Genomic DNA, 27,568 nt, shown 5'->3' with positions numbered 1-27,568 from the left:
CAGGCGGACTCCTAACCACTGCACCACCAGGGAAGCCCTTCGCTTGGATTTTTAATGTTATATTTAGTGGAATATTCTTTTATATTTATTTGAGCATAGTGTTTTATTGTATTTCGTACTGTTTTGTTTTCTTGTCTTTCTATGAACACAATACTTTTTATTAATCTTTTTAAATTTTTAAATTTAATTTTATTTTTTTATACAGCAGGTTCTTATTAGTCATCAATTTTACACACATCAGTATGTACATGTCAATCCCAATCGCCCAATTCATCCCACCCCAGCCCCCCAATGGCATTCCCCTCTTGGTGTCCATACGTTTGTTCTCTACATCTGTGTCTCAACTTCTGCCCTGCAAACCGGTTCATCTGTACCATTTTTCTAGGTTCCACATATATGCGTTAATATACAATATTTATTTTTCTCTTTCTGACTTACTTCACTCTGTATGACAGTCTGTAGATCCATCCACGTCTCAACAAATGATCCAATTTCATTCCTTTTTATGGCTCAGTAATATTCCATTGCATATATGTACCACATCTTCTTTATCCATTCATCTGTCGATGGGCATTTAGGTTGCTTCCTTGTCCTGGCTATTGTAAATAGTGCTGCAACGAACATTGGGGTGCATGTGTCTTTTTAAACTATGATTTTCTCTGGATATAAGCCCAGTAGTGGGATTGCTGGATCATATGGTAATTCTATTTTTAGTTTTTTAAGGAACTTCCATACTGTTCTCCATAGTGGCTGTATCAATTTTCATTCCCACCAACAGTGCAAGAGGGTTCCCTCTACTCCACACCCTCTCCAGCATTTGTTCTTTGTAGATTTTCTGATGATGCCCATTCTAACTGGTGTGAGGTGATACCTCATTGTAGTTTTGATTTGCATTTCTCTAATAATTAGTGATGTTGAGCAGCTTTTCATGTGCTTCGTGGCCATCTGTATGTCTTCTTTGGAGAAATGTCTATTTAGGTCTTCTGCCCATTTTTGGATTGGGTTGTTTGTTTTTCTAATATTGAGCTGCCTGAGCTGTTTATATATTTTGGATATTAATCCTTTGTCTGTTGATTCGTTTTCAAATATTTTCTCCCATTCTGAGGGTTGTCTTTTCATCTTGTTTATGGTTTCCTTTGCTGTGCAAAAGCTTTGAAGTTTCATTAGGTCCCATTTGTTTATTTTTGTTTTTATTTCCATTACTATAGGAGGTGGATCAAAAAAGATCCTGCTGTAATTTATGTCAAAGAGTGTTCTTCCTGTGTTTTCCTCTAAGAGTTTTATAGGGCCCGGTCTTACATTTAGGTCTTGAATCCATTTTGAGTTTATTTTTGTGTATGGTGTTAGGGAGTGTTCTAATTTCATTCTTTTACATGTAGCTGTCCAGTTTTCCCAGCATCACTTACTGAAGAGACTGTCTTTTCTCCATTGTCTATCCTTGCCTCCTTTGTGATAGATTAGTTGACCATAGGTGTGTGGGTTTATCTCTGGGCTTTCTATCTTGTTCCATTGATCTATGTTTCTGTTTTTGTGCCAGTACCATATTGTCTTGATTACTGTAGATTTGTAGTATAGTCTGAAGTCAGGGAGTCTGATTCCTCCAGCTCTGTTTTTTTGCTTCAAGACTGCTTTGGCTCTTTGGAGTCTTTTGTGTCTCCATACAAATTTTAAGATTTTTTGTTCTAGCTCTGTAAAAAGTGCCATTGGTAATTTGATAGGAATTGCATTGAATCTGTAGATTGCTTTGTGTAGTATAGTCATTTTCACAATATTGATTCTTCCAATCCAAGAACATGGTATTTCTCTCCATCTGTTGGTATCATCTTTAATTTCTTACATCAGTGTCTTACAGTTTTCTGCATACAGGTCTTTTGTCTCCCTAGGTAGGTTTATTCATAGGTATTTTATTATTTTTGTTGCAATGGTAAATGGGAGTGTTTCCTTAATTTCTCTTTCAGATTTTTCATCATTAGTGTATAGGAATGCAAGAGATTTCTGTGCATTCATTTTGTATCCTGCAACTTTACCAGATTCATTGATTAGCTCTAGTAGTTTTCTTGTGGCATCTTTAGGATTTTCTATGTATAGTATCATGTCATCTGGAAACAGTGACAGTTTTACTTCTTTTCCAATTTGTATTCCTTTTATTTCTTTTTCTTCTGTGATTGCTGTGGCTAGGACTTGCAAAACTATGTTGAATACTGGTGGTGAGAGTGGACATCCTTGTCTTTTTACTGATCGTAGAGGAAATGCTTTCAGTTTTTCACCATTGAGAATGATGTTTGCTATGGGTTTGTCATATATGACCTTTATTATGTTGAGGTAGGTTCCCTCTATGCCCACTTTCTGGAGAGTTTTTATCATAAATGGTGTTAAAATTTGTCAAAAGCTTTTTCTGCATCTATTGAGATGGTCATAATGGTTTTTATTCTTCAGTTTGTTAATATGGTATATCACATTGATTGATTTCCGTCTATTGAACAATCCTCATATCCCTGGGATAAATCCCACTTAATCATGGTGTATGATCCTTTTAATGTGCTGTTGGATTCTGTTTGCTAGTACTTTGTTGAGGATTTTTGCATCTATATTCATCAGTGATATTGGTCTGTCATTTTCTTTATTTGTAGTATCTTTGCCTGGTTTTGGTATCAGGGTGATGGTGGCCTCATAGAATGAGTTTGAGAGTGTTCCTTCCTCTGCAATTTTTGGAAGAGTTTGAGAAGGATGGGTGTTAGCTCTTCTCTAAATGTTTGATAGAATTTACCTGTGAAGCCATCTGGTCTTAGACTTTGGTTTGTTGGAAGATTTTTAATCACAGTTTGAATTTCATTCCTTGTGATTGGTCTGTTCATATTTTCTATTTCTTCCTGGTTCAGTCTTTGAAGCTTATACCTTTCTAAGAATTTGTCCATTTCTTCCAGATTGTCCATTTTATTGGCATAGAGTTGCTTGTAGTAGTCTCTTCGGATGCTTTGCATTTCTGTGGTGTCTGTTGTAACTTCTCCTTTTTCCTTTCTAATTTTATTGATTTGAGTCCTCTCCCTCTTTTTCTTGATGAGTCTGGCTAATGGTTTATCAATTTTGTTTATCTTCTCAAAGAGCCAGCTTTTAGTTTTATTGATCTTTACTATTGTCTTTTTTTGTTTCTATTTCATTTATTTCTGCTCTCATCTTTATGATTTTTTTCCTTCTGCTAACTTTGGGTTTTGTTTGTTCTTCTTTCTCTAGTTCCTTTAGGTGTAAGTTTAGATTGTTTACTTGCGATTTTTCTTGTTTCTTGAGGTAGGCTTGTATAGCTATAAACTTCCCTCTTAGAACTGCTTTTGCTTCCTCCCATAGGTTTTGGATCATCGTGTTTTCATTGTCATTTGTCTCTAGGTATTTTTTGATTTCCTCTTTTATTTCTTCAGTGATCTCTTGATTATTTAGTAATGTATTGTTTAGCCTCCATGTGTTTGTGTCTTTTACGTTTTTTTCCCTGTTATTCATTTCTAATGTCAAAATGTTGGGGTCAAAAAAGAAGCTTGATATGATTTCAATTTTCTTAATTTTACTGAGGCTTGATTTATGACCCAAGATGTGATCTATCCTGGAGAATGTTCTGTGCACAACTGAGAAGAAAGTGTAATCTGCTGATTCTGGTTGGAATGTCCTATAAATATCAATTCAATCTATCTGGACTATTGTGTCATTTAAAGCTTGTGTTTCCTTATTAATTTTCTGTTTGGATGATCTGTCCATGTAAGTGAGGTGTTAAAGTACCCCACTATTATTGTGTTACTGTCGATTTCCTCTTTTAGAGCTGTTAACAGTTGCCTTATATATTGAGGTGTTCCTCTGTTGGGTGCATATATATTTATAATTGTTATATCTTCTTCTTGGATTGATCCCATGATCATCGTGTAGTGTCCTTCCTTGTCCCATAACATTCTTTATTTTAATGTCTATTTTATCTGATATGAGTATTGGTACTCCAGATTTCTTTTGGTTCCCATTTGCATGGAATATCTTTTTCCATCCCGTCACTTTCAGTCTGAATGTGTCCCTAGGTCTGAAGTGGGTCTGTTGTAGACAGCATATAGATGGGTCTTGTTTTTGTATCCATTCAGCAAACCTGTGTCTTTTGGTTGGAGCACTTAATCCATTCACGTGTAAGGTAATTATTGATATGTATGTTCCTATTACCATTTTCTTAATTGTTTTGGATTTGTTTTTGTAGGCCCTTTTCTTCTCTTGTGTTTCCCACTTAGAGAACTTCCTTTAGCATTTGTTGTAGAGCTGGTTTGGTGGTGCTGAATTCTCTTAGCTTTGCTTGTCTGTAAAGCTTTTGATTTCTCCATCGAATCTGAATGAGATCCTTGCCGGGTAGAGTAATCTTGGTTGTAGGTTCTTCCCTTTCATCACTTTAAGTATATCATGCCACTCCCTTCTGGCTTGTAGAGTTTCTGCTGAGAAATCAGCTGTTAACCTTCTGGGAGTTCCCTTGTATGTTATTTGTTGTTTTTCCCTTGCTGCTTTCAAGAATTTTTCTTTGTCTTTAATCTTTGCCAGTTTGATTTCTATGTGTCTCTGCGTGTTTCTCCTTGGGTTTATCCTGTATTGGACTTGCTGCGCTTCCTGGGCTTGGGTGGCTATTTCCTTTCGCATGTGAGGGAAGTTTTCGACTGTAATCTCTTCAAATATTTTCTCGGGTCCTTTCTCTCTCTCTTCTCTTTCTAGGACCTATATAATGTGAATGTTGTTGTGTTTAATGTTGTCCCAGAGGTCTCTTAGGCTGTCTCCATTTCTTTTCATTCTTTTTTTATTCTGTTCCACAGAAGTGAATTCCAGAATTCTGTCTTCCAGTTCACTATCCATTCTTCTGCCTGAGTTATTCTGCTATTGATTCCTTCTAGTGTAGTTTTCATTTCAGTTATTGTATTGTGCATCTCTGTTTCTTGGTCTTTAATTCTTCTACGTCTTTGTTAAACATTTCTTGCATCTTCTTGATCTTTGCCTCCATTCTTTGTCCGAGGTCCTGGATCATCTTCCCTATCATTTTTCTGAATTCTTTTTCAGGAAGGTTGCCTATCTCCACTTCATTTAGTTGTTTTTCTGGGGTTTTATCTTATTCATTTATCTGGTACATAGCCCTCTGCCTTTTCATCTTGTTCATCTTTCTGTGAATGTGGGTTTTGTTCCACAGGCTGCAGGATTGTAGTTCTTCTTGCTTCTGCTGTCTGCCCTCTGGTGGATGAGGGTAACTAAGAGATTTGTGCAAGTTTCCTGATGGGAGGCACTGGTGGTGGGTAGAGCTGACTGTTGCTCTGGTGGGCAGAGCTCAATAAAACTTCAATCTGCTTGACTGCTGATGGGTGAGGCTGGGTTCCATCCCTGTTGGTTGTTTGCCCTGAGGCAACCCAACCCTGGAGCCTACCTGGGCTCTTTGGTGGGGCTAATGGCTGACTCTGGGAGGGCTCACGCCATGGAGTACTTCCCAGAACTTCTGCTGCCAGTGTCGTTGTCCCCATGGTGAGCCACAGCCACCACCCACCTCTGCAGGAGACCCTCCAACACTAGCAGGTAGGTCTGGTTCAGTCTCCCCTGGGGTCACTGCTCCTTCCCCTGGGTCCTGATGTGCACACTACTTTGTATGTGCCCTCTAAGAGTGGAGTCTCTGTTTCCCCCAGTCCTGTCAAAGTCCTGCAATCAAATCCCACTAGCCTTCAAAGTCTGATTCTCTAGGAATTCCTCCTCCTGTTGCTGGACCCCCAGATTGGGAAGCCTGACGTGGGCCTCAGAACCTTCACTCCAGTGGGTGGACTTCTGTGGTATAAGTGTTCTCCAGTCTGTGAGTCACCCACCCAGCAGTTATGGGATTTGATTTTACTGTGATTGCGCCCCTCCTACCATCTCATTGTGGCTTCTCCTTTGTCTTTGGATGTGGGGTATCGTTTTTGGTGAGTTCCCGTGTCTTCCTGTCGATGATTGTCCAGCAGCTAGTTGTGATTCTGGTGTTCTCACAAGAGGGAGTGAGAACACGTCCTTCTACTCTGCCATCTTGGTTCAGGGCCACAAATTTCGCTTCGTCCTTAATTTTCTCCCACCAAAAGTATCAGCTTTTGTGAAGGCACCGTCAGTGGCTGCTTGTTTATTGTATTTCCAGTGCCTCACTCTGTGCCTGACAAATAGAAGCTATCCATGAATACCTTTTTTTGTTTCTAATTGGAGTATAGTTGCTTTACAATGTTGTGTTAGTTTCTGCTCTTTATTAATCTTTATTTTTGGCTTTATTGGGTCTCCCTTGCTGCACGTGGGCTTTCTCTAGTTGCGGTCAGTGGGGGCTACTCTTCGTTGCGATGCCCAGGCTTCTCGTTGTGGCTTCTCTTTGCAGAGCATGGGCTCTAGGCACCGGGCTTCAGTAGTTGTGGCACACGGGCTCTGTAGTTGTGGCTCGTGGGCTTCAACAGTTGTGGCTCGTGAGCTCTAGAGCGCAGGCTCAGTAGTTGTGACGCACAGGCTTAGTTGCTCCACGGCATGTGTGATCTTCCCAGACCAGGGCTCAAACCCATGTCCCCTGCGTTAGCAGGCGGATTCCTAACCACTGTGTCACCAGGGAAGTCCCCACAGTACATTTGTTTCAATGCTAAATCCTAGTGTGATCTTTCTGAAGGCATTTAAACAGCAGAATTGCTTAATATGTGTAATGTTAACAATGCACAAAGTCATATTTAAGTCATCATTATTTGAATAGTATTACTACTTTGCATATAGTTGCACTTGCACAGGCAAAGACAACTATGTCACAGATGTTGCCTGTGCTATTAGAGATGTAAAAATGTCATTTTTGAGGTGCATCCCTATTTCAAAGTTGTTAAGATGTAAGAAACTTGAGTCATAAGAATTGATGAAATATAATGTACCCTGCTTTTCCTGAATGGAACTGGCTTTATAACATATTTCTTTCTGTTTGTCTGTGTCTCAGGTTATAACTATAAACTATATGTGTAGAGAGAGATAGGTAAAGATATGGATATGCACACACATTTTTTCTGAACTGATAAGTAGATCTCTATTTTCTAGTTCCCAGATGAAGAAAACTTTCCAAAAGGAGATACTAGCTTTAATATTGAAGAGAATTTTCAAGTGACAGCTGAGTCTAATAAGGACTCAGTTGAAAATGATTGTAAGTAAATTATAAATAAAATGTAACATTAAGAAGTTATTTGACATTGAACAAACTATGTAAAGATCCATGCTTTTTTTTCCCCCCACAGCAATTTTAGATTTCCCTCCTAAAGATTCAGAGCATTTATATAATTATTTGGATTATAATTTAAAATCAACAGAGAGGACTTCGTGGGAAGCAAATAAGGTATAATGTAAACAAAGGTTTTTTTGTTGGTTTTGTTGCCTGCACCCTGCGGCTCATGGGATCTTCGTTCCCTGACCAGGGATTGAACCCAGACCCCAGCAGTGAAAGTGCTGAGTCCTAACCATTGGCCCACCAGGGAATTCCCTAAACAAAGTTTTAACAGTTGTGAGTAAAAAATTTTTGTGGTCTTATAAGAAATGACTCTACTAAAAACTAAAATGATAAAATTCTTAAGACTAGATGATTTTTTTAACATGATCAAGAAAGTTTATGAACAACCAACCATGATTATTTTAGTAATGAAACAGCACAGAATAATTTTTGTTAGAATAAATAACAAAATGTGGATTACTGCTATCTTCTTTGTTATTCAGATGTTTTATTTTTTGCAGTGTGACATGAAATGCGAGGCATACATAATTAGAAAGGAAAAAATAGAATTAGATGAATCAATTAAAAATGAGGGCTTCCCTGGTGGCACAGTGGTTGAGAGTCTGCCTGCTGATTCAGGGGACATGGGTTCGTGCCCTGGTCCGGGAGGATTCCACGTGCCGCGAAGCGGCTGGGCCCATGAGCCATGGCCGCTGAGCCTGCGCGTCCGGAGCTCCGCAGCGGAAGAGGCCACAACAGTGAGAGGCCCGCATACCACAAAAAAAAAAAAAGAGAGGTTTAAATAATTTTGTAAAGGAGCTGAAGATAAGATAAACTTGAAAAGTTAATAGCTTTCTTAAACCAAGTAGAAAATATACCAGAAAAAGAGTCCCAAGAGTAGTAACAAATGATATGCAATGAAGTGCCTAGGCATGATCTTAATTGGAAATGTGTGGAACATGTGTGAAATGAGCAATGAAATTTTACTGTGAAATATAAAATGTATGAATAAATAGGAATTCAGCAGTGTTTACTGAATGCCTTCTATAGGTCAGGAACTTGTTAAGACTTGGATATAGAGTGTTGGACAAAACAGGAATGATCTCTGATTTTAAAGGCCAGCAGGGGAGAGAGATGTTACTCCAGAGAACAAACAAACTGAGATAATTGCTATACAGAAAAGTTGTGAAGATACTCTGAAATTATAGGGGAATCTACTTTATAGATGATTAGGAAGGCTTCTCCAGCTGTGGCAGCAGAAGGGGGAAGAACATACCCCGTACAGAAATAGCAAGTGTAAATACCCTGCGATTGAAAAGAGTTGGGTGGGTTCAAGAATGTGAAAGGAGATCAAAGTAGCTGGATTGTGGAAAGTGACAGGGAAAGTGGTAATCAAATGAAATTGGGAAAGGGAGCAGGACCAGACATACAAAGCCTTGCAGGTCAGGTTAAGAACTTTGATATTGCTCTGTGTTCCCCGGGGAAATCACTGAAGGGTTTTCAGCAGAACACCCATTACATTTACATTTTTAAGAGATCTTGCTGGCTGCTGGGTGGAAGATGCATGTGATGGGCACTGTGGTGGAAGCCAGGGAACCAGTCAAGAGGAGCCGTAGATGATAGTGACTTGAAATAGAGATTGTGGCAGTGAAAGTGTAGAGCAGTTGATAAATAGATTTAAGATAAATTTTTGAGTTAGAAGCATGGATGTTGCTGGATTGGATGTAGAGAGTAGGACGAAGGAAGGGCAGGAGAAAGACTCCTGGCTATTTTGACTTAACAGCGTGGACTGAGGTGGGTTTACTGAGTGGAGTAAGATGCAGGACTCTATTAGTTGGCTAGGGTTGCTGTAACAAAATAAGCCACAGGATGAGTGGCTTAAACAACAGAAATTTATTTTGTAACCGTTCTGGAAGGTAGAAGTTCAAGATCAAGTTTCTGGTGAGAACTCTATTCCTGGCTTACAGATGGCTACTTTTCACTATGCCCTCTCACTATGTCCTCACATGTCCTTCCTTGGTATGTGCACATGGAGAGAGAGAGAGCAAGAGAGAGCACAGCGAGTGAGAACTCTCTTGTTATAAGGACGCTAATTCTGTCAGATTAGGGCACCACTCTCATGACCTCATTTAGCCTTTATTACCTCTTAAAGGCCCTGTCTCCAAATACAGTCACACTGGGGGACAGGGAAAGGAAGAAAGCAATAATAAAAGGTGTTGAGTCCAGCTGGGAACCCTCTAAGAGGCCTATAAAACAAAACTCAGAATTGTCCTCCCAAAGAATGAGGAAAGTAAGGTATTTATGCACCAATTCCCATCCCTCTTTGGCTGAAGATTACTCCTGGGCATATTAACCACCTGGCACTTCTGGTCTGCCCTACCTGCTGTCCCAGCGCGCTCCCGCAGCCGCTGTCCTCAGGCAGAATGATGCAGATGCTAGAGGTAGGAAGCCTGGGACAGGTAGGGGAGCAATTCCCCAACTGTAGATGACCTCATAGATGGGCCAAGGAGACATGGCCAGGACAGCAGCAGCGTCTGCTACAGTGGTTAATGGTGGAAAGTTTAGGAAGTTTTCAGTGGGCTGTGCTTCCTGCCATGTGGAGGAATCTGGTCTACAGGGAAAGAGAGAGAAGCAGACTTTCAGAGAAAGAGACGGAGTTAGTGACAGCGGTGGAAGCCCTGATTCCAGCTGCCTGTGAGGCCCAAGCCCCAGTTTTGTCTGTTCAATTAGTATTAGATTTTTAGGGTGATTAATTTCTGGAAGCAGCAACAAAATTAAATACTGTTCTAAGGAGAATAACATAGAGAATAATATGACTGTTCAGATGTGGAATATATCAAAAAAGTCCTCCTAGACCTGAGGACCTAAGAGAAAGCTGTTCTTGGGTTTTCAGGAAGTTTTACCTTCACAGCTCCAAACATAAGATCTGATTAAACCTGAGACCCTTAGACTGGAAACTGATCCTCACAACCAAACCCCCTAACCCAGATCAATCCAAATCAGAATCTGACCCATTTCAAGTAAATCCAACAGGTTTTATGTTCTGTATTTCACTTTCTATTATTCTTGTTTATTTTAGTGAGTTTATTCTGTCCTGCCCCTTTTGGAGGAAGCTTTGCCCCACTATAGCTCTACACAATGTGCTTGAAAGCATTATTTTTACAATAGTTATTAGAATTCATTCAAACTATAGGGGAAAAGATTTTGATCTGTAGTTTTGTCTCTTCTTTCTGGATAGGTGACATCACCAGAACAAAAGATCTCCACATTAAGCCCTGTTTCTACTTTACCTTTGAACTCAAGAGATGAAGACTTCATACTGGAATTCTCTGAGGAGTCCCTGAAAGCAAGAACTTTACCTGGTGATTTTCACTTTCTCAACTTAGACAGTTGCTACCATATGGCTCTAATCTGTCTGTCCATGTAAAGTGAAGTTTTTTATTTGAGAGATTGTTAAAATAATCTTGAAACCAGATTCAATGTCTTACGCCCTCAAACCTTCCCACACCCTCTCTCCTTTTTGACTTTTTCTATTGGAGACGGCTCTTATTTTCAAATACAATACCCCCAGCTTTCTAGTTCCTTCTTATTTCTTCTCTCATCTTCTCATCACAGACCTCTAAAAGTGTCTTCTACCATTGCCAACACTTCTCACAGCTGTAACTCCAGAGCCTGGCCCCTCTATAGCCCCTTCCCCTCTCAGGGAAAGGATTCACTGTGAATGTCTGGTCATGGTTGACCTTAGCATAACCTCTTAGTTCCCCTCTTTTGCTTTGGGATCCTGGCATATCAGGGAACTCTTCAGTTGCTGCTACCTCAATTGCATTCTCAGGCCTCTGTGTTTTCATACATTCTGACTCTTCCCTGTGAGTAACTTCCTGTTTCTCGATAAGTATAATACATTCTGTAGGATCCCTTTCGCTAACTTTTCTTTTTCTCTCTCTTTTCTTGTAATCTCATCCATGTATCTTCCCTTGATTCTGAAGTTATGTTGGGTGAGGGGTGAAGTTGTAGATAATTTTTTGGTCCTGGGTGGATGATATAAAAATAAAAACTAATGTGTCCGGGTAGCTGGGTTGAAGAAGGTTTAGTAGGTGTGGTTGATAGAGGAAACAAGGTAGGAAAGAGTCAGTATGGGAGCTGTGGGTATCTAAAACAGGTGAGGTGACAATGGCCTGTAGATGATTTACACAGTTATACCACGAATCTTTTACTATTTAATGAGGTTTTAACTTTTCTGTCAGTGTTGCTTGATCAGCTTGTTAGAATTACAAGGTAACAGTTTATAAAAAAATATCATTGACTCACCTGCTGTTCTACTACCTTCCCAAGTGACCTCCAGAGTTTATTCCCAACAAAATAGAAACTCTATCAAGAAGGTACATTATTATAAAATAGGAAACCATAGCATTTCAGAGAAAAACTTTAAGCTTATATAGTTCCCATGCAGTATTATTCATTATTTATTCAACAAATATTACTGCTTTTTACATTTTCAGGAATATATCAGTTACTAACAATGCTGACAGAAGGAATTATAAAACTCAGCCAAAATCTGCCATAACATGAGTTTACCAGAGTTGAACTCTTATCACATAACAGTATATCAAAATAAAGCTAAAAGTCTTCTTTACCCTGAAGGTCAACATATTAGTCTGTGAATGTAATAAATACATAAAGGAAGTTGCAACACATCGATAAGTAAACCTTGAACTTCAGTCTCTGGAGAATATAAAGTTGAGAACAAAAAACTAGTTCTGGGTTCTTGTCTTAACTCTGCCAATTGGTAGTCATGTTACCTCTAGGCCTTGTTGGCAATCTTATCTATAAAATGAGAATGATGAATCCCTTCTCGGCTGTAAAATACTTTGAAAACTTCAGTGTTATGTAAATATAATGTAGTAATTGGTGGGGCGGTGGTGAGTGGAAATCCTTAGCTAAGAGGGAAAAGAAAAAGAGAAGGATTTCAAGTTTATTAACCTTGGAAAAGTTTCTTTATTTTTTGGAGACTAAAACCATTAAAGTTTTTTAAAGGAAATGTGATATTTTTGTTTGTTTTGGTACAAGGCATGTTGGTACTTTTTGCTTTTTTGTATGGATACCCACTGTTTTCTAGAGATTGGGTGATGTCCGTAATACATTTTTATTTAACTAGCTTTTTTTTTCTTTAGTAATGAAAAAATCGAGTTCTCTGGAGGATAAGAACCTTCAAAGGCTTTCATTAGTAAGTGGAACCCGAGTTCCACTTATTACTTTGCCACCTGCCAGTGGGCCACCTGATGTAGATTCTTGTTCATATGTGATCGACTGTGACAGGCAAGAGTCTTCTGGTTCTCCCATATTCAACTTTTGTGAAGAGTCAGAAGTTCCTTCTTTTAGCTTTGGGTCAGAGGACCAGAGCGAAACTTCTATCTCTAAAGAATCTAAGGAAGTGACTCCGAGGGACGTTTCACTTTTTGATAATATATCTACTCAAAGCAAGTGGCTGAAATATCAAAACATACTCCAGTGCAACTTGACTACTCCAAACACAGTTGATCAGAAAGTAACAGATGGCTTCTTTGCTGAGGCTATTTCTGGGACGCATTTTAGTGACACGGGTGAAGGACAGAGTGGTGCTGTGAATGAAAGTTCTGTAGACTCTGTGCATTTGCAAATCATGAAACACATGCTTCAGCAACAGCAGCAGGATTTTAGCAGTCAAGATTTGGTTTCCAGAAAGAAAGCGTTTTCTTTGAATTTAAAGCAGACTTCTAAGACTGAGGAAATTCAAAATGTGTTAAGAGAGTATGCCTGCTACAACTGCAGTGTAACAGATTTTCAGGTGAGGAAATGTACCAGTGTTTTGCATCTTTTTTCCAGTAGTTGTTATCTGAATTTCAACAAAAGAATTACCAAAATCATGTAGGTGCAATGATTTTAGTCTCGGAGCCAATGGCTTTGTTTTTTTGTTTTTTTTTTTAGAGTTTTCCAAAACTCTTGCTACACTCACATTTTCTTTGACTTATCTTTCCTAGAGTTTGTGAACGTTAAATGAAATTATATATTTGAAAGTGTCTGGTGCAGTATCTGGCACATAATAGATACTTAATAAATTATAGCTCTGTTTCTACCATCACTTCCACTACTACTGTTACCATGATTGTTTTCATTTTTCACTCTCAGCTCAGTTTTGCTGATCAGATCATTATTAGGGTAAAGATACATCTTATTATACATTGGTTACGAACAATTCTTACTATAGTTTTAACCAGAAATAGAGATACATAATGATTCACTCACATCAGTTAAGTTTTTCCTAGCAAAAATATTTAAAAACTTATTAAGGGGCAGACAAGAAAAGTTAGTCTTATTTATCATTAAAAGTGCCATGGCATAGCCTTTCTTGCTATACTTAGTTTCTCATTAAAAATTAGAAAATGGTTTTCATGGATTCTGGAAATCAAAAGAAAAATTTGTTTATTTCCTTTAACATATCTATGGAATTTGCTTATTAGTAAACAGTATTTTTCTGGAGTTGTTATAATAACTTGAATTATTCCATTTCAGGAGATAAATGACTCCGAGCTATGCTTCCCAAGTGGGAAGAAAATAAAATCTGCATATCTTCCCCAAAGGCAAATTCACATACCAGCTGTTTTTCAGTCTCCTGCTCATTATAAGCAGATTTTTACATCTTGTCTCATAGGTATGACTATTATCTTTTTATTTTATTATGATTGATTGCTACTTAATGTAAATAGTTTAGCTGTAAGAAAGTGTATCTTTTATGAATTTTTACATTAAATTGTCTACTTGAGATTTGTTATTTTCTATATATTTAATCCAGTTTTTGACAGCAAGTTGTATTTTAATTTCAGATCAAAATTGAGTTTTGAGTGGGAAATGACAGCATTATCTTTTTCAAGGTGTAGTTTAAAAAAATTTTTTAACTGGAAGTGTTACAGATGGTTTTGTTAAGTAGGAAATTTTAAGTATGGTGCATAAGTTTGTTTTGTTCAAGAGTAAAACTGGACTTTTAAAAAATGGATGTTAGTATTAGGTTATAGTTTACTCTGTCAAAAGGCTATTTTCAAATTTAGCTAATACATATCTGATACAAATGTGAAATTATTTTGTATTTAATTTTCATCTGTACCTATGTATTTTTTAAAATTATCTTGAAAAATTTTTTTGTAGAACATTTAAATATATTGCTGTTTGGGTTGGCACAAAGGTTGCACAGAGCTCTTTCAAAAGTTGACATATCATTTTACACATCATCAAACAGAGACAAACTGAAAAATGTAGAAAATAATGTGCCATCCTGCCATCATCGTCAGCCTGCAAAACTTGTTATGGTTAAAAAGGAAGGTCCAAATAAGGTATTGTTCCCTCTTCCCCTCCTTTTATGAGACAAGTAAGTCTCATAAAAGGCTTAGGTACCTATTGCTTTATAACAAGCTTAAAGAGTAAGTCTTGACTGGGAGCCTTCTGCTTGAGACATTAGTAACTAACATATAGTAAACTCTCAATACATTTTTCCTGAAAGATGATTTGCATTCGACGATACAAAAATATGAGTTAAAATCAACCTTCAAGTTGCTTAGGAACTTGTTGCACAGTAGTGGATGGAGAGAGATATATAAAAGGAAATTTTATATAATACTGTAATTGATAAAGTAGGAGGGATGTGCCCAAATTACAGTGAGAGCACTGAGAAGGGAATATGTCCCAACCTGAGGGCTTAGAGAATGCAGAGATGAGCCTGAAGGAAGTAAAGGTTAAAGCTGGTCTACTATGTGATCCCTAGTATGAGTAACGTAACTGATAAGGCCAGGGGAATAGAAAAACATATTGATTTAATTTATACTGCTGATAACATTATTATGGAAGAAGTTAAGTTAGTAAAATGTTTGTAATATTGACCGATGGTTTGTACTCGTAAGACTGTGCTTTCACTCATAATAATACAACTTTCCTCCATTGCTTGCATATTCCACTTCATCATTTGTTGAGTATGTAAATTTGGTTTTAAATTTAGTTTTCAAAAGCAAGAATTCATAAAAATATTATAACCATAGAATAAAATATTATAGAGCCACTAAAAGTGTTTTTTTTTTCTTTTTAAGATTATTTGATGACATGGTTGTCATGCTCATAGTATGTTGTTGGGTATAAGACTTAGGTTATAGACTAGAAAATGTGTTGTTATCTGAGTTTTATTAAAACAATATACATGTGTGTATCCTTGTGTGTGTGTGTGTGTGTGCATGCTTGCACTTACGTGAGTGAGAAGAAAGTCTGGAAAGAAATGCACGAGGGGCTTCCCTGGTGGCGCAGTGGTTGGGAGTCCGCCTGCCAATGCAGGGGACGCGGGTTCGAGCCCTGGTCTGGGAGGAGTCCCACATGCTGCAGAGCAGCTAGGCCTGTGCACCACAACTGCTGAGCCTGTGCTCCAGAGCCCGCGAGCCACAACTCCTGAAGCCCGGGCGCCTAGAGCCAGTGCTCCGCAACAAGAGAGGCCACCGCAATGAGGGGCCCACACACTGCAGCGAAGAGTAGCCCCCACTCACCGCAGATGGAGAGAGTCCGCGCACAGTGACAGAGACCCAATGCAGCCAAAAATAAATAAATTAAAAAAAAAAAAGTAAATGTTAAAAAAAAAAAAAGAAATGCACGAGGTGTTCCCTATAGTTGTTTTGGGGCAGCTTTCAGGTTTTCTATAGTGAACATGTTAAGTCAGAGATCAATAAATATTATTTTTCAAATAAGACTGAATTTTCAGAATAGTGTAATTTTTGATAAAAAGTAAAAAATGGGGCTTCCCTGGTGGCGCAGTGGTTGAGAGTCCGCCTGCCGATGCAGGGGACATGGGTTCGTGCCCCGGTCTGGGAAGATCCCACATGCCGCGGAGCGGCTAGGCCCGTGAGCCATGGCCGCTAAGCCTGCCTCCAGAGCCTGTGCTCCACAACGGGAGAGGCCACAACAGTGAGAGGCCCGCATACCAAAAAAAACAAAACAAAACAAAAACAAAAGTAAAAAATGAAAAGTAGGTGGTTTTAAGTTTTAATTTATTGTTTAAATTAATAAAAAGATTAAGTTGTATAGCGGCTAATTTATTAGAGTACATTAATGCCAAGCGGTCTTTATAAAAGTCTTGACAAACATAGTACAAAAACAGTAAAAAAAAAATAAATAAATAAAAACATTATTTTTCTCACTAAAGTTTCAATATCTTTTTCCCCTTAGGGTCGTCTCTTTTATACCTGCGATGGACCCAGAGCTGACCGATGTAAATTTTTCAAGTGGCTTGAAGAAGTGACCCCAGGATATTTAACACAGGAAAAATCTCTACCTAGCATGGTTTTAAATGATATAAAAAGTATTGGCTTGTACTTAAGAAGTCAAAAGATACCCCTCTATGAGGAATGCCAGCTTTTGGTGAGGTATGTTTTATGGTGCCAAGTAATTGCCTCTAATTATATCAGAAAATAGTAACCTCACAGAATTATGATCAGTTTTCAAACAGACTGAGATAGGAAGAATGTCTAAAAGATAGAGTACCTCATTTTTTATGACTATAAAATGGCAATAATTCCCCAAAGCTATTTTTGGCCCCCTCTAAACATTGAGCAGTGTCAGCAATATCAGGATTACTGGTGGGAATGCCATTTTTCTAAGCATTTTTACATATAATCATAATTCTAAGGGAAACCCTATCAAACAAATCACAAGAATAATTTTTATCAGCACAGGATAATACATATTGGTCATTCACAAGCCTGAACTACATAGTTTATAGGATGATAGAATGCTACTTTTTGGAAACATGTCTTACAAAAGTTGGATTACCCAAAAAGTAAATATAATGAACATTTGCATGGTAATTTAATAATAACAGCATTTATTGGGAGTTTGTACATGCCAGGCACTCTTCTAAGCACTTTGCATGTATTAGTTCATTTAATCATCATAATTTATAAGAAATGGTAATATGATAATTTATTATTCCATTTTTACAGTTATAGAAACTGAAGTACCCTGTCTTTTAGATACTATTCCTATCTCAATCTCTTTTAAAACTAATGATGTTTCTGTGAGGCTTGCTGTTTTCTTCCTTTGACACAATGTATTTTTATTGTGTATATATGTATGAAAGTATATAAACATACACATCCCTGGTTCTTGCCTCTTCATACTGTATTTTAAAGATTTAAAAAAAAAATTTGTACCTTCAAACTTCCAGTTATAAAATAAATAAGTCCTGCAGATGTAATATATAGCATGGTGACTATAGTTAATATTACTTTACTGTATATTTGAAAATTGGTGAGAGAGTAAGAGCTCATTACAAGAAAAAATTTTTATTTGAAAAAAATTTTACACACGCAATGAGTTCTTCAGTGCTTTTTTAAAAAATTCAATTTATTTAAAAATAAAAACTTCATCCATTTTCTTCACAAGAAAAAAACTTTGTGTGGCAATGGATGTTAACCAGACTTATGCTGATAATTTCACAGTATATACATATATCAAATCATTATGTTGTAAACCTGAAACTAATATAATGTTGTATGTCAGTTATATAAAAAAAAATCATACCTTAATATTCAAATTCACTTTTGTCTTTTACTCATTTTGCAGAAAAGGGTTTGATTTTCAAAGAAAACAGTATGGTAAACTAAAGAAGTTTACTACTGTAGATCCTGAATTTTATAATGAACCTAAGAGCAAACTTTATCTCAAGCTGAGTCGGAAGGAAAGTTCTTCGACTTACAGCAAAGGTAAGTTGATCTGATTATGTTGTGGCTGCATCTAGCCTTGTATCTCAGTTACATACAGCCCTGTAAATTCTTTATATTAAAGAGATTTTTAAGAGTACAGTTTCATACTACATATTGTGAATTATTGTATAATAAATTAGACCATTTCTAAAAAGCATATTTTATTTTATTCCCCCCACCCCTAAAAAGCATATTTTAAATTTTAGTTTTTTTTAAAGCTATAAAGCTTTTAAAGCTTTTATAAAGCAAAAACTGTTTAATTTTGGTTAAAGAGTCACACCAAGCTCTTGGCATCATAAGTATACTGAATGAACTGTATCCTGAACCTAATATAAAAAATAAGCTGAAAATGTAATGAGTTTAGTGATACTTCTGTCATTGCTGCACAATATGACAACCTTGGACCCCAAATTTTGTATATTTGGAAATAAAATCCTTAAAAATTTTTTTCTTTTTTTGGCTGCGTTTGGTCTTTGTTGCTGCGCACGGGCTTTCTTTAGTTGCAGTGAGCAGGGGCTAGTCTTCATTGCAGTGCGCGGGCTTCTCATTGCAGTGGCTTCTCTTGTTGCGGAGCACGGGCTCTAGGTGCGCAGGCTCCAGTAGTTGTGGTGCTCGGGCTTAGTTCCTCTGCAGCATGTGGGATCTTCCTGAACCGGGGCTCAAACCCTTGTCCCCTGCCTTGGCAGGCAGATTCTTAACCACCACGCCACCAGGGAAGTCCCTAAGTTGGGTTAATTTTTATCTTTGGTTTCATGACCTACACTTGTCATTGATCCTAACCTAGCTTGCTTTTGTTATTTGATTAGTTATTTTAAATGATATAAGAAACTTTGAATCAACAAAGCAAAGCTAAATCTAGTACCTTATAGCTACCTACATTTAAAAAAAAATACATTTATTTATTTATGGCTGCATTGGGTCTTAGTTGCAGTGCACGGGCTTCTCACTGCGGTGGCTTCTCTTGTTGCGGAGCACAGGCTCTAGGCGCATGGGCTCAGTAGTTGTGGCAGACAGGCTTAAGTTGCTCCGCAGCATATGGGATCTTCCTGGACCAGGGCTTGAACCTGTGTCCCCTGCATTGGCAGGTGGATTCTTAACCACTGTGCCACCAGGGAAGGCCGGAATGTAGTTTTCTTTAAACAACAAGTTTTTTCCTTCATACTCATAATGGGTCAAATAATATGTGATTAAGTTATGTAATTATAATAGCAAATACAACTAGTATAAATAAGTTTTAGAACAAATGCAGTTGACTCTTTGTAAACTCCACTGATGGTAGAAATAGTGCATAGATATTCTGGAAAGCAGCCTACTAGCTATGAGTGCTCAGTGTACTATGGAGAAGAAAGGAGAACGTTAATTAATCTGGAACATATGTTAAGTGGAAGTCTGTTAAGAGAACTTGTATTCTATCCATGGATTGCCAACTTTATTTGAGCATAGAAACCTTTACATGGTGGAGCATCTTTTTAGACTAATATTCTACCTTGGGAAAATCAAATGTAGCTATAAGAGAAAAATGAGTTAGATGTTATCTTTGCTTTATTTACAGTTTTTTTTTTAATTATAAAGTAACTTTAAAAACATTAAACTAATTGAGTTATAAACATGAGAATGAAATGTTATGTGTTTGGGTCTCTGGGTGTAATCTTGTTGGTGATAATAACCAAGTTTGTTTTTTTGAGAAATAACGTAGGACTAAGCATCAAAGAAATCCAAGGTAGCTTTGGATGGAGCATAGTTCTGAATCCTTTAAAAGTGTTTGTCTTTTCAGATGATCTTTGGGTGGTTTCAAAAACCCTGGACTTTGAATTGGATACTTTTATTGCATGTAGTACTTTCTTTGGTCCATCATCTATCAATGAGGTAGAGCTACTACCTTTGAAAGGTTATTTCCCTTCGAATTGGCCCACTAACAGTAAGTATTATTATGCCCATATTAATTTGTATTAAAAAAGAATGAAAGACATGTGATGCACTGTGAGCAAGAATGCTAACTTTGTGTGGGATTGTTTGATTAAAGCCAACAAAAAGCATCCACCTCTACTTGCTATTATTGGGTACAGTATTCTTGAAATGTGTATGAAAGTTGAATATCTAAATATTTCTGCAGCTCAAGTCCTAGAGGGCTAACAATATAATAAAATCTTGACCCCTCACTTAAGTATTTTGTTAAAGTTGAATTTTACATGGTATATACCCGATTTCTAAAAATATAAATATTAAACATATAAATAAGAATTTCCTTAAATAATTTCTTATATCAAGTTCCAGTTCTTCATTTATTTAATCCTCTTGGTTTATTATTCTAGTAGCATACATTTAGTAAACAAATCATTTATTTTTACATTGAGAAGGTCTTGTAGATTTTGCAAGAGATTTCGTGAGCAGTTGAGCAGGACGGTATGATTTTCATTTGAGGCTATTTTATCATCTGCCTTGAGAAATTCTCAATAAGACAGTAGGCTATGAGCCTTACTTTTCTTTTAATAAAGGAAGCTTTAGTAAGCTGAATCCCTATCCAGTTCTATGAATCTGTATACTTCTCTATACATTTTGATCTCTGGAGTAATTTCTGATGGTCGAATTTGGTCCATATCTAATTAAGACACAGCATTTAACGACCCATTTCAAATATTTCATAGACATTTTTAACTTGATTTTTTTTCTTTTAGAACTGAATAAACCTAGTCAACCAGCTTGAGTTCAATAAGAGCCTAATTAAGTGAACATTTGTCATTTTTTGAATGCATCTTTTCATATTTGTTGCAGTTGTTTCCTCACCAATAAAAGCATTCTAATTTTCTGCTTTCCATATATTCCTATAAAATAATTGAGGAAGAAATGCAAGAAAATGTTAACAAATTCCATAAACACTACTGTACTATGTATGCTGATTAAATCGAACTGGCTGTTAAGCAGTGTCACCACACCCTAACTCAAAACAGTTATTCTTATTCATTAACTGACATATGGAAGTCCAAATTTGATGTTAAGTTATGCAATTTATAAAGTATGAATGAGCAGGTAGTATAGTAGTTTAATGGATAAAAGGACCTCTGCATGTACTTAAGCGTTTATTTTATGTTGTGTGATTAATTCAGTAGCTGAACTCTGAGTTATGTGTACATTTAATAGATTTTTTTAATGGTTCATTTCATTTACATTAATGTTAATTTTCTGCATTCTGTCTACAGCAGTGGTCCATGCATTATTGGTTTGTAATGCTAGCACAGAGCTGACCACTTTGAAAAATATTCAGGACAACTTTAATCCAGCTACTCTACCTCTAACACAGTACCTGTTAACAATGTAAGTCATTATTTACCTTTGGGTCATTGGTATTAAAAAATGATGACTAATTGTAAATATGAAAATGTAATAAAAGTACATTACATAAATTTTTGCCAACAAAGTGTTAATTTTCTTTCAGTGATTATGAGGTTACTGTTTTGTCAGTGGTTCAAAAGAGAAAGGGGAATACACATCATTTCCACCCATTCATCTATCTGTTTATTTATTTATTGTGGTAGAGTCTAGTAAGGGTTACTGCAAATCTTTTTCCTTTGTCAAGGAATAATTTCCTAAGGGTCTTTTGAGTGTTTTTATTTATTTATTTATCTGTACTTTTATGCTACAAATTATTTAACATTTAAAACATTTAAAATTATGTAACATTTTACAGCTTGAATCCAGTATATATATTGATACTAATTTTATTCTTGACATAACCTATATCTCATTTTTAATTTCTCAAGCACCATGCCCCTTTTTTAAAAATTGGGAGCGACATTATATTGAATTCACTAAAATGATAGAAAAAGTCTAGTTTCTAATTTGTAATATTATGATCTAACTTGTGGTATTTCATTTTTTTTCACCATAATAAAGTCCTAGGTAAGAAAAATAAATATCCTTATCCATTATGTCATTTATCTACTTTGAAAGGAATGCATTTTTAAAAAATTTATTTATTTATTTTATTTTTGGCTGCTTTGGGTCTTCATTGCTGTGCGGGGGCTTTCTCTAGTTGCGTGAGCGGGGGCTACTCTTTGTTGCGGTGTGTGGGCATCTCATCGCAGTGGCTTCTCTTGTTGCAGAGCACGGGCTCTAGGCACACGGGCTTCAGTGGTTGTGGCTCACGGGCTCAGTGGTTGTGGCTCGCAGGCTCTAGAGCGCAGGCTCAGTAGTTGTGGCGCACGGGCCTAGTTGCTCTGCGGCATGTGGGATCTTCCCAGACCAGGGCTCGAACCCTTGTCCCCTGCATTGGCAGGTGGATTCTTAACCACTGCGCCACCAGCAAAGCCCAGGAATTCAGTCTTAATAGAAATAAAACCAGTTTATTGCAGTTTTACCTTAAACGGAGGCTATATTAATTACCTAAGTCGGTTTTGTTTAATAGAACATGGGCTTTAAGTCAGTATATGACTTATTAGCTGTGTGCTTTGGGGGAAAAATGTTAATATTTCTGTACCTCTATTTGGGATAATTAACTACTTAGTACTGTTGTGAAGATTGCACCAAGTAACATGTAAAATGCTTAGTATAATGCCAGCACATAGTAGGTTTTCAACAAATGTTAGTTCTCTTCCACCCTCCTCCAAATTGGGGTATATGTTTATTTGTGTCTCCAAAAAAATGTTACTGTGATGCTTATAAAGTGAAGGCTAAGTTATGACTAGGTCTACTCACCTATTTCAAAAGCCTCTCATTTAAAAAAATTTTCATTTGCTTAGGTCTTCATCAACTACAATGAGCAACAAGAGAGTCAATAAGAGAAAATTTATCCCACCAGCCTTCTCGAATATCAGCACAAAATTTGAACTACTCAGTATAGGAGCAACATTGCAGTTAGCTAGTGAGTTAATTCAGGCACACAAGTTAAACACGGATCAAGCGACAGCTCTAATTCAGATAGCTCAAATGATGGCATCACATGAAAGTGGTGAAGAAGTGAAGGAACTGGGAATTCATACCCTCCCTATCACGATCATACATGGTAAGAAGCAAGAAAAGAAAACGGTTCTAGTAAATACACTGTCATATAAGCTTTTGTAACTCAATCTGCTCGCTTGTAATTTCCTAGTCAGACAAGATTCCAGAATAACTCTACATTTTTCAAATCTGGACCCGTTTTAGTAAACTATTAGATGAGAGCAGAACTGACCACCCTAAAAGGGAGAATAGGTAGCATATCTGATGAATGGGTAGCATTGTACTCTCATTATCAAAGTATCCAGATTTGATCTAGACATGTACGTGTTGCTCTCTATTAATTCCTAGTCAGCTCACCCTTCATCCTTCATAGTAGCTATTCCAAACCTTCATCCTTCCCATAATACCATCCTTGCCCCTGCTCCACTCTCTCTCTCTGAAATTGATTTTGCTTCTAAAATAGGAAATGGAGGTCATAACAGAAACTCCTTTCAATGTCCTGCCTTCCTTTTCCAACTTACCTAAGTATGGACCTATTCTTACTCTTCTGGTTCTGTCTCAGTGAAGGAGCTTTACTTTCTCCTCTTCAGAGCTACTACTTTTATCTGGAATCTGTTCCCTCTTTAACTCATTTCCTCTCACAGACCTTTTCCCTGAAGCTGATCCTACTTTTCGTTCTATTTTGAGGATTTGCTTCACATCCACTCTGTGGACCAAGCTAGACACTTGGGAGTCATCCTAGATTATTTTTCTCCCTAGATTAAGTGACTTTCTCTTAACACCCCTCCATCTCTCTGTTTCTCTCCCCTCATCAGATCAGTCACTGAGATGTCCCTTCTTGTTTGTACCCACTTTTCATATTGATTCTCTCCTCGCCAGCTCATTTGCACCTCCTCAATCCAAGCCTTCATCATGCCTCCGTATAGCCTAGTTGGTGAGACTACCCTGTAAAATGGGGTTTGATAATAGCATCTGTCTCATAGGTTTGGAGGATTAAATGAGTTAACATAAATAAAGGGCTTAGAGTGGTGTCTGGCACATGGGAGGCACTTAGTAAAGTTGGCATGTATTATTGTTATGATCACCTCACACAGCTTTCTAATTGACCTACCTTTAGTTTTACCCTTCTTCATATTTTCCCTCAAGTAGTTTTTCTAAAAAAAGAATCTGACTTAGTTCCATTACTTAAAATCCTTCGTTGATCTCCCCTGGTCTTTAAGATAAAATTCAAACTTTTAGCCATAGCAAGCAGAACTCTTGTGATTTATCCCCTTGCCTGCCTTGTCAGACAGCCTCATCTCTTGCCTATTTGCTATAGGCTGTATGGAAATACTTGTCAGCTGTGTGCTTTGTCATGCCTCTGCCTAGAATGACCCTCTCTTTAACAGATTTATCTGTTAAATCTTATGTTAAATCTTATCCTGGAAGATTTAGTTCCGTTACTCTTTTTATTTTTAGGAAGCATTCCCAACTCTACCAAAGCAAAGAGAGATGTTCTTTCTCTGATACCAACAATGTTACTTACCATATTGTTTTATCATTGTTCTTTGCTCGTCTATCTTCCTAAGTAGACGATGGTCTCATTAAATATGGAGGTCTTTTGAATAATTATCTATGTATTTATCCCTTGTCCTAATTAAGCACATAGTGAGCACTCAGTTAATATTTTTCAATAAATTACTTAAATGAAGGAGAGAGGGAGATGGATGAAATATTTCTTGTGCTTTTCAGAAATTTATTTATGATATTGCCTTTATTTTTTTCCCTTTCAAAATAATTAGGTGTTTTTGGAGCAGGAAAGAGTTATTTGCTGGCAGTGGTGATTTTGTTTTTTGTGCAGCTATTTGAAAAGAGTGAAGCTCTTACCGTTGGAAATGCAAGACCATGGAAAGTTTTGATTTCTTCTTCTACTAATGTAGCTGTTGACAGAGTACTTCTTGGGTAGGTATCACAGGTATATTTCAGTACCTAATGTTTTAGGTTATTGTTGAGAGAGGTAGATCACCATAGGCCCTGAGTGTCCATGCACATTTTTCCTGGGTATACCAGACATGCAAGGCCTTTATCTCTGACTCAAGAACCAGCATCCATGAAACAGTAACAGGCTAACTTATTAGTTGCTCGTGTAAAAATTTGAGTCCAGCCCAGAACGTGTATTGTTGGGGGAGGAATCTACCGTGCAAGGCCCTGACCACTCTTACTCAGCACATTTCGTAGGGTTGTGTCTGCAGTGAGCAACCTTGACTGATGAGGTAGTATCTCCCTCCCCGACAAAGAGCAGGGTTACTTACTGCTTGTTATAAAAATAGTGGATTCCCAAGCTCAGTGTTCCTTTCCTACAACTCAATCCACTGCAGTGCAGGCGTCCATTTGGATTCTGTGTCTCCTCATAGGACAAGGGGACCAAGGGAAACCACAGTAGATATGTTGGCGCTTATGCTGCTTCCTGTGCCATAAGTAAAAGTCCTTTGTCTCTGACCCAGGAGCTTTGGGTTGTTACCTTGGAAGTAGGCTAAAATTGCAAAACCAAGTCATGGGTTATTCTCTTATCCACCTGCCCATATGAACAAATAATGGTAAAATAGCTGAACAGTTTGATTAAATTATGTTTTTGGTTCAATAAGAGGGATCTACCTTTAGTTTTACCTTTATCCCATCCCTGTACCAAAATTGTCAGGTTTTGTATTTGATTTTATCCTACTTACAGACTAATAAGTTAGCCTTTTGCTGTTTCATGGAAGGCAATAGCACAATCTGTTTTACAGGTGTAAAATTTTTGTGTAAATTTTATTAAAAATTGGGACTTCCTTGGTGGTCCAGTGGTTAAGACTTGGCGCTTCCACTGCATGGGGCGGGTTTGATCCCTGGTTGGGGAACTAAGATTCTTCATGCCGCAGTGTGGCCAAAAAAAAAAGCAAAGAAAGTATTATGTAATGTTTTACCAATATTCCAATGTTTAATGATTTGAATTTCGCACAAATGATAAAGTTTGATTAGGAGAAATAACCCGTTATTTGTAAGTGTAGACTTTTTAAAAATTAACTTTTATAATTATATAAGTTAATGCTTATGGCAGAAAATATGCAAGACAGTACAGAGAATATTTTATTATATTTCTTTACAGACTTTTAATACATATACACACACTCATTTTGTTTTCCAAACTTAGGATTCAACAGTATATATTGTTTTGGGTCCTGCTTTTTTTTTTTTTTTTTTGCGGTACGCGGGCCTCTCACTGTTGTGGCCTCTCCTGTTGCGGAGCACAGGCTCCGGACACGCAGGTTCAGTGGTTATAGCTCACGGGCCCAGATGCTCTGCGGCATGTGGGATCTTCCCGGACCAGGGCACGAACCTGTGTCCCCTGCATCGGCAGGCGGACTCTCAACCACTGCGCCACCAGGGAAGCCCTGTCCTGCTTTTTTTTACTCAGTGATTATTTCTCTATGGTATTAAAGCTTAGAAACCAAAATTTTTCATAGCTTTATTAAATGCAATGATTTTCTTATACGATAAGCAATTTTTGATCAGTAAGTTCTTACCAGATTTTTGCCATTATAAATAATATTGCAACCAAGTTCCTTAAACATAAATCTTGGTATCCATTTCTTATTCTTTCCTGAAGAAAACGTCCTAGGCCTAGAATAAAAGATATGAACATTTTTAAGCTTCTTAATATACTTTGCAAGATTGCCCTCCAGGAAGGTTCTACCTGTGTGTACTCTTTCTTCTGAGTAATCGAAAACAGTGGCTGAGGACATTTTCTGATTCAAGATAATGACAAGTTACCTGGAGACTAAACAGCAAAGAACTTCAGATTGCTTAGCCTAAGATTAAAATTTAACTGTAGACTGTCAGAAAAGAAAAATCAAGAAGCTAGAAGAGTAAGTACTAACTACTGAAAAGTAACAGAAAACACGTAGAAGAGATTCTTTAGGGCTTCCCTGGTGGCGCAGTGGTTGAGAGTCCACCTGCCGATGCAGGGGACACGGCTTCGTGCTCCGGTCCGGGAAGATCCCACATGCCGCAGAGAGGCTAGGCCCGTGAGCCATGGCCGCTGAGCCTGCGCGTCCGGAGCCTGTGCTCCGCAACGGGAGAGGCCACAACAGTGAGAGGCCTGCGTACCGCAAAAAACAAAACAAACAAAAAAAAACTACAAAAAAACGAAGTTGCTCCTAAAGACATAATAATATGGAAAGCAATAGCTACCATATATTTAGCATCGAGATTTAGTAGAAAGAGTGTTAGCTTCTTAACATACCTTATCTTGTTTAATACTCATTACAGCTCTGCACAATATCTTATGTTAGAGATGAGGAACTGAAACTCAAGTCAGGTATTTTGCTGAGGCCACATAGCTAAGAAGTAGACTCCCGACCACTGCGCCACCAGGGAAGCCCTGTTTTTTTGTAGTTTTTGTTTTTCTTTTTGGCCGCGCGGCTTTTGGGATCTTAGTTCCCTGACCAGGGATTGAACCTGGGCCACAGCAGTGAGCCAAATCCTAATCACAGGACCACCAGGGAATTCCCAGGGCAATTTTACTTGTGATAAATTCTAACATAAATATTTTATGAACGTTTCATGAGCCCTCAACATAAGATGATACATATTTTTGGGCTTCCCTGGTGGTGCAGTGGTT

General features: G+C 37.5%; 1 protein-coding gene across 6 annotated transcripts in view; it reads left to right on the top strand.

Annotated features, from left to right (window-relative positions):
• ZGRF1 (zinc finger GRF-type containing 1) overlaps positions 1–27,568 on the top strand; it is a 70,713-nt gene that overhangs the window by 34,003 nt on the left and 9,142 nt on the right. For 4 of the 6 annotated variants that reach the window (XM_027103552.1, XM_027103553.1, XM_027103549.1 and 1 more), the window contains 12 exons: positions 7,066–7,168; positions 7,260–7,357; positions 10,467–10,590; positions 12,400–13,052; positions 13,778–13,916; positions 14,408–14,592; positions 16,460–16,656; positions 17,855–17,994; positions 19,769–19,912; positions 21,192–21,306; positions 22,731–22,993; positions 24,711–24,870. In XM_027103552.1, coding sequence (XP_026959353.1) covers positions 7,066–7,168; positions 7,260–7,357; positions 10,467–10,590; positions 12,400–13,052; positions 13,778–13,916; positions 14,408–14,592; positions 16,460–16,656; positions 17,855–17,994; positions 19,769–19,912; positions 21,192–21,306; positions 22,731–22,993; positions 24,711–24,870 — 2,321 coding nt within the window. The remainder of the gene's footprint in view (positions 1–7,065; positions 7,169–7,259; positions 7,358–10,466; positions 10,591–12,399; positions 13,053–13,777; positions 13,917–14,407; positions 14,593–16,459; positions 16,657–17,854; positions 17,995–19,768; positions 19,913–21,191; positions 21,307–22,730; positions 22,994–24,710; positions 24,871–27,568) is intronic. The other 2 variants (XM_027103551.1, XM_027103554.1) reach the window with 2 other exon arrangements.

This window comes from Aethalodelphis obliquidens, unplaced genomic scaffold (genome assembly GCF_003676395.1).
Source record: "Aethalodelphis obliquidens isolate GAN/ISIS:26980383/991018 unplaced genomic scaffold, ASM367639v1 scaffold6, whole genome shotgun sequence".
NCBI classification, from domain to species: domain Eukaryota; kingdom Metazoa; phylum Chordata; class Mammalia; order Artiodactyla; family Delphinidae; genus Aethalodelphis; species Aethalodelphis obliquidens.
The sequence above is the reverse complement of the archived record's forward strand: the minus strand, read 5'-3'. Positions and strand labels throughout refer to the sequence as shown.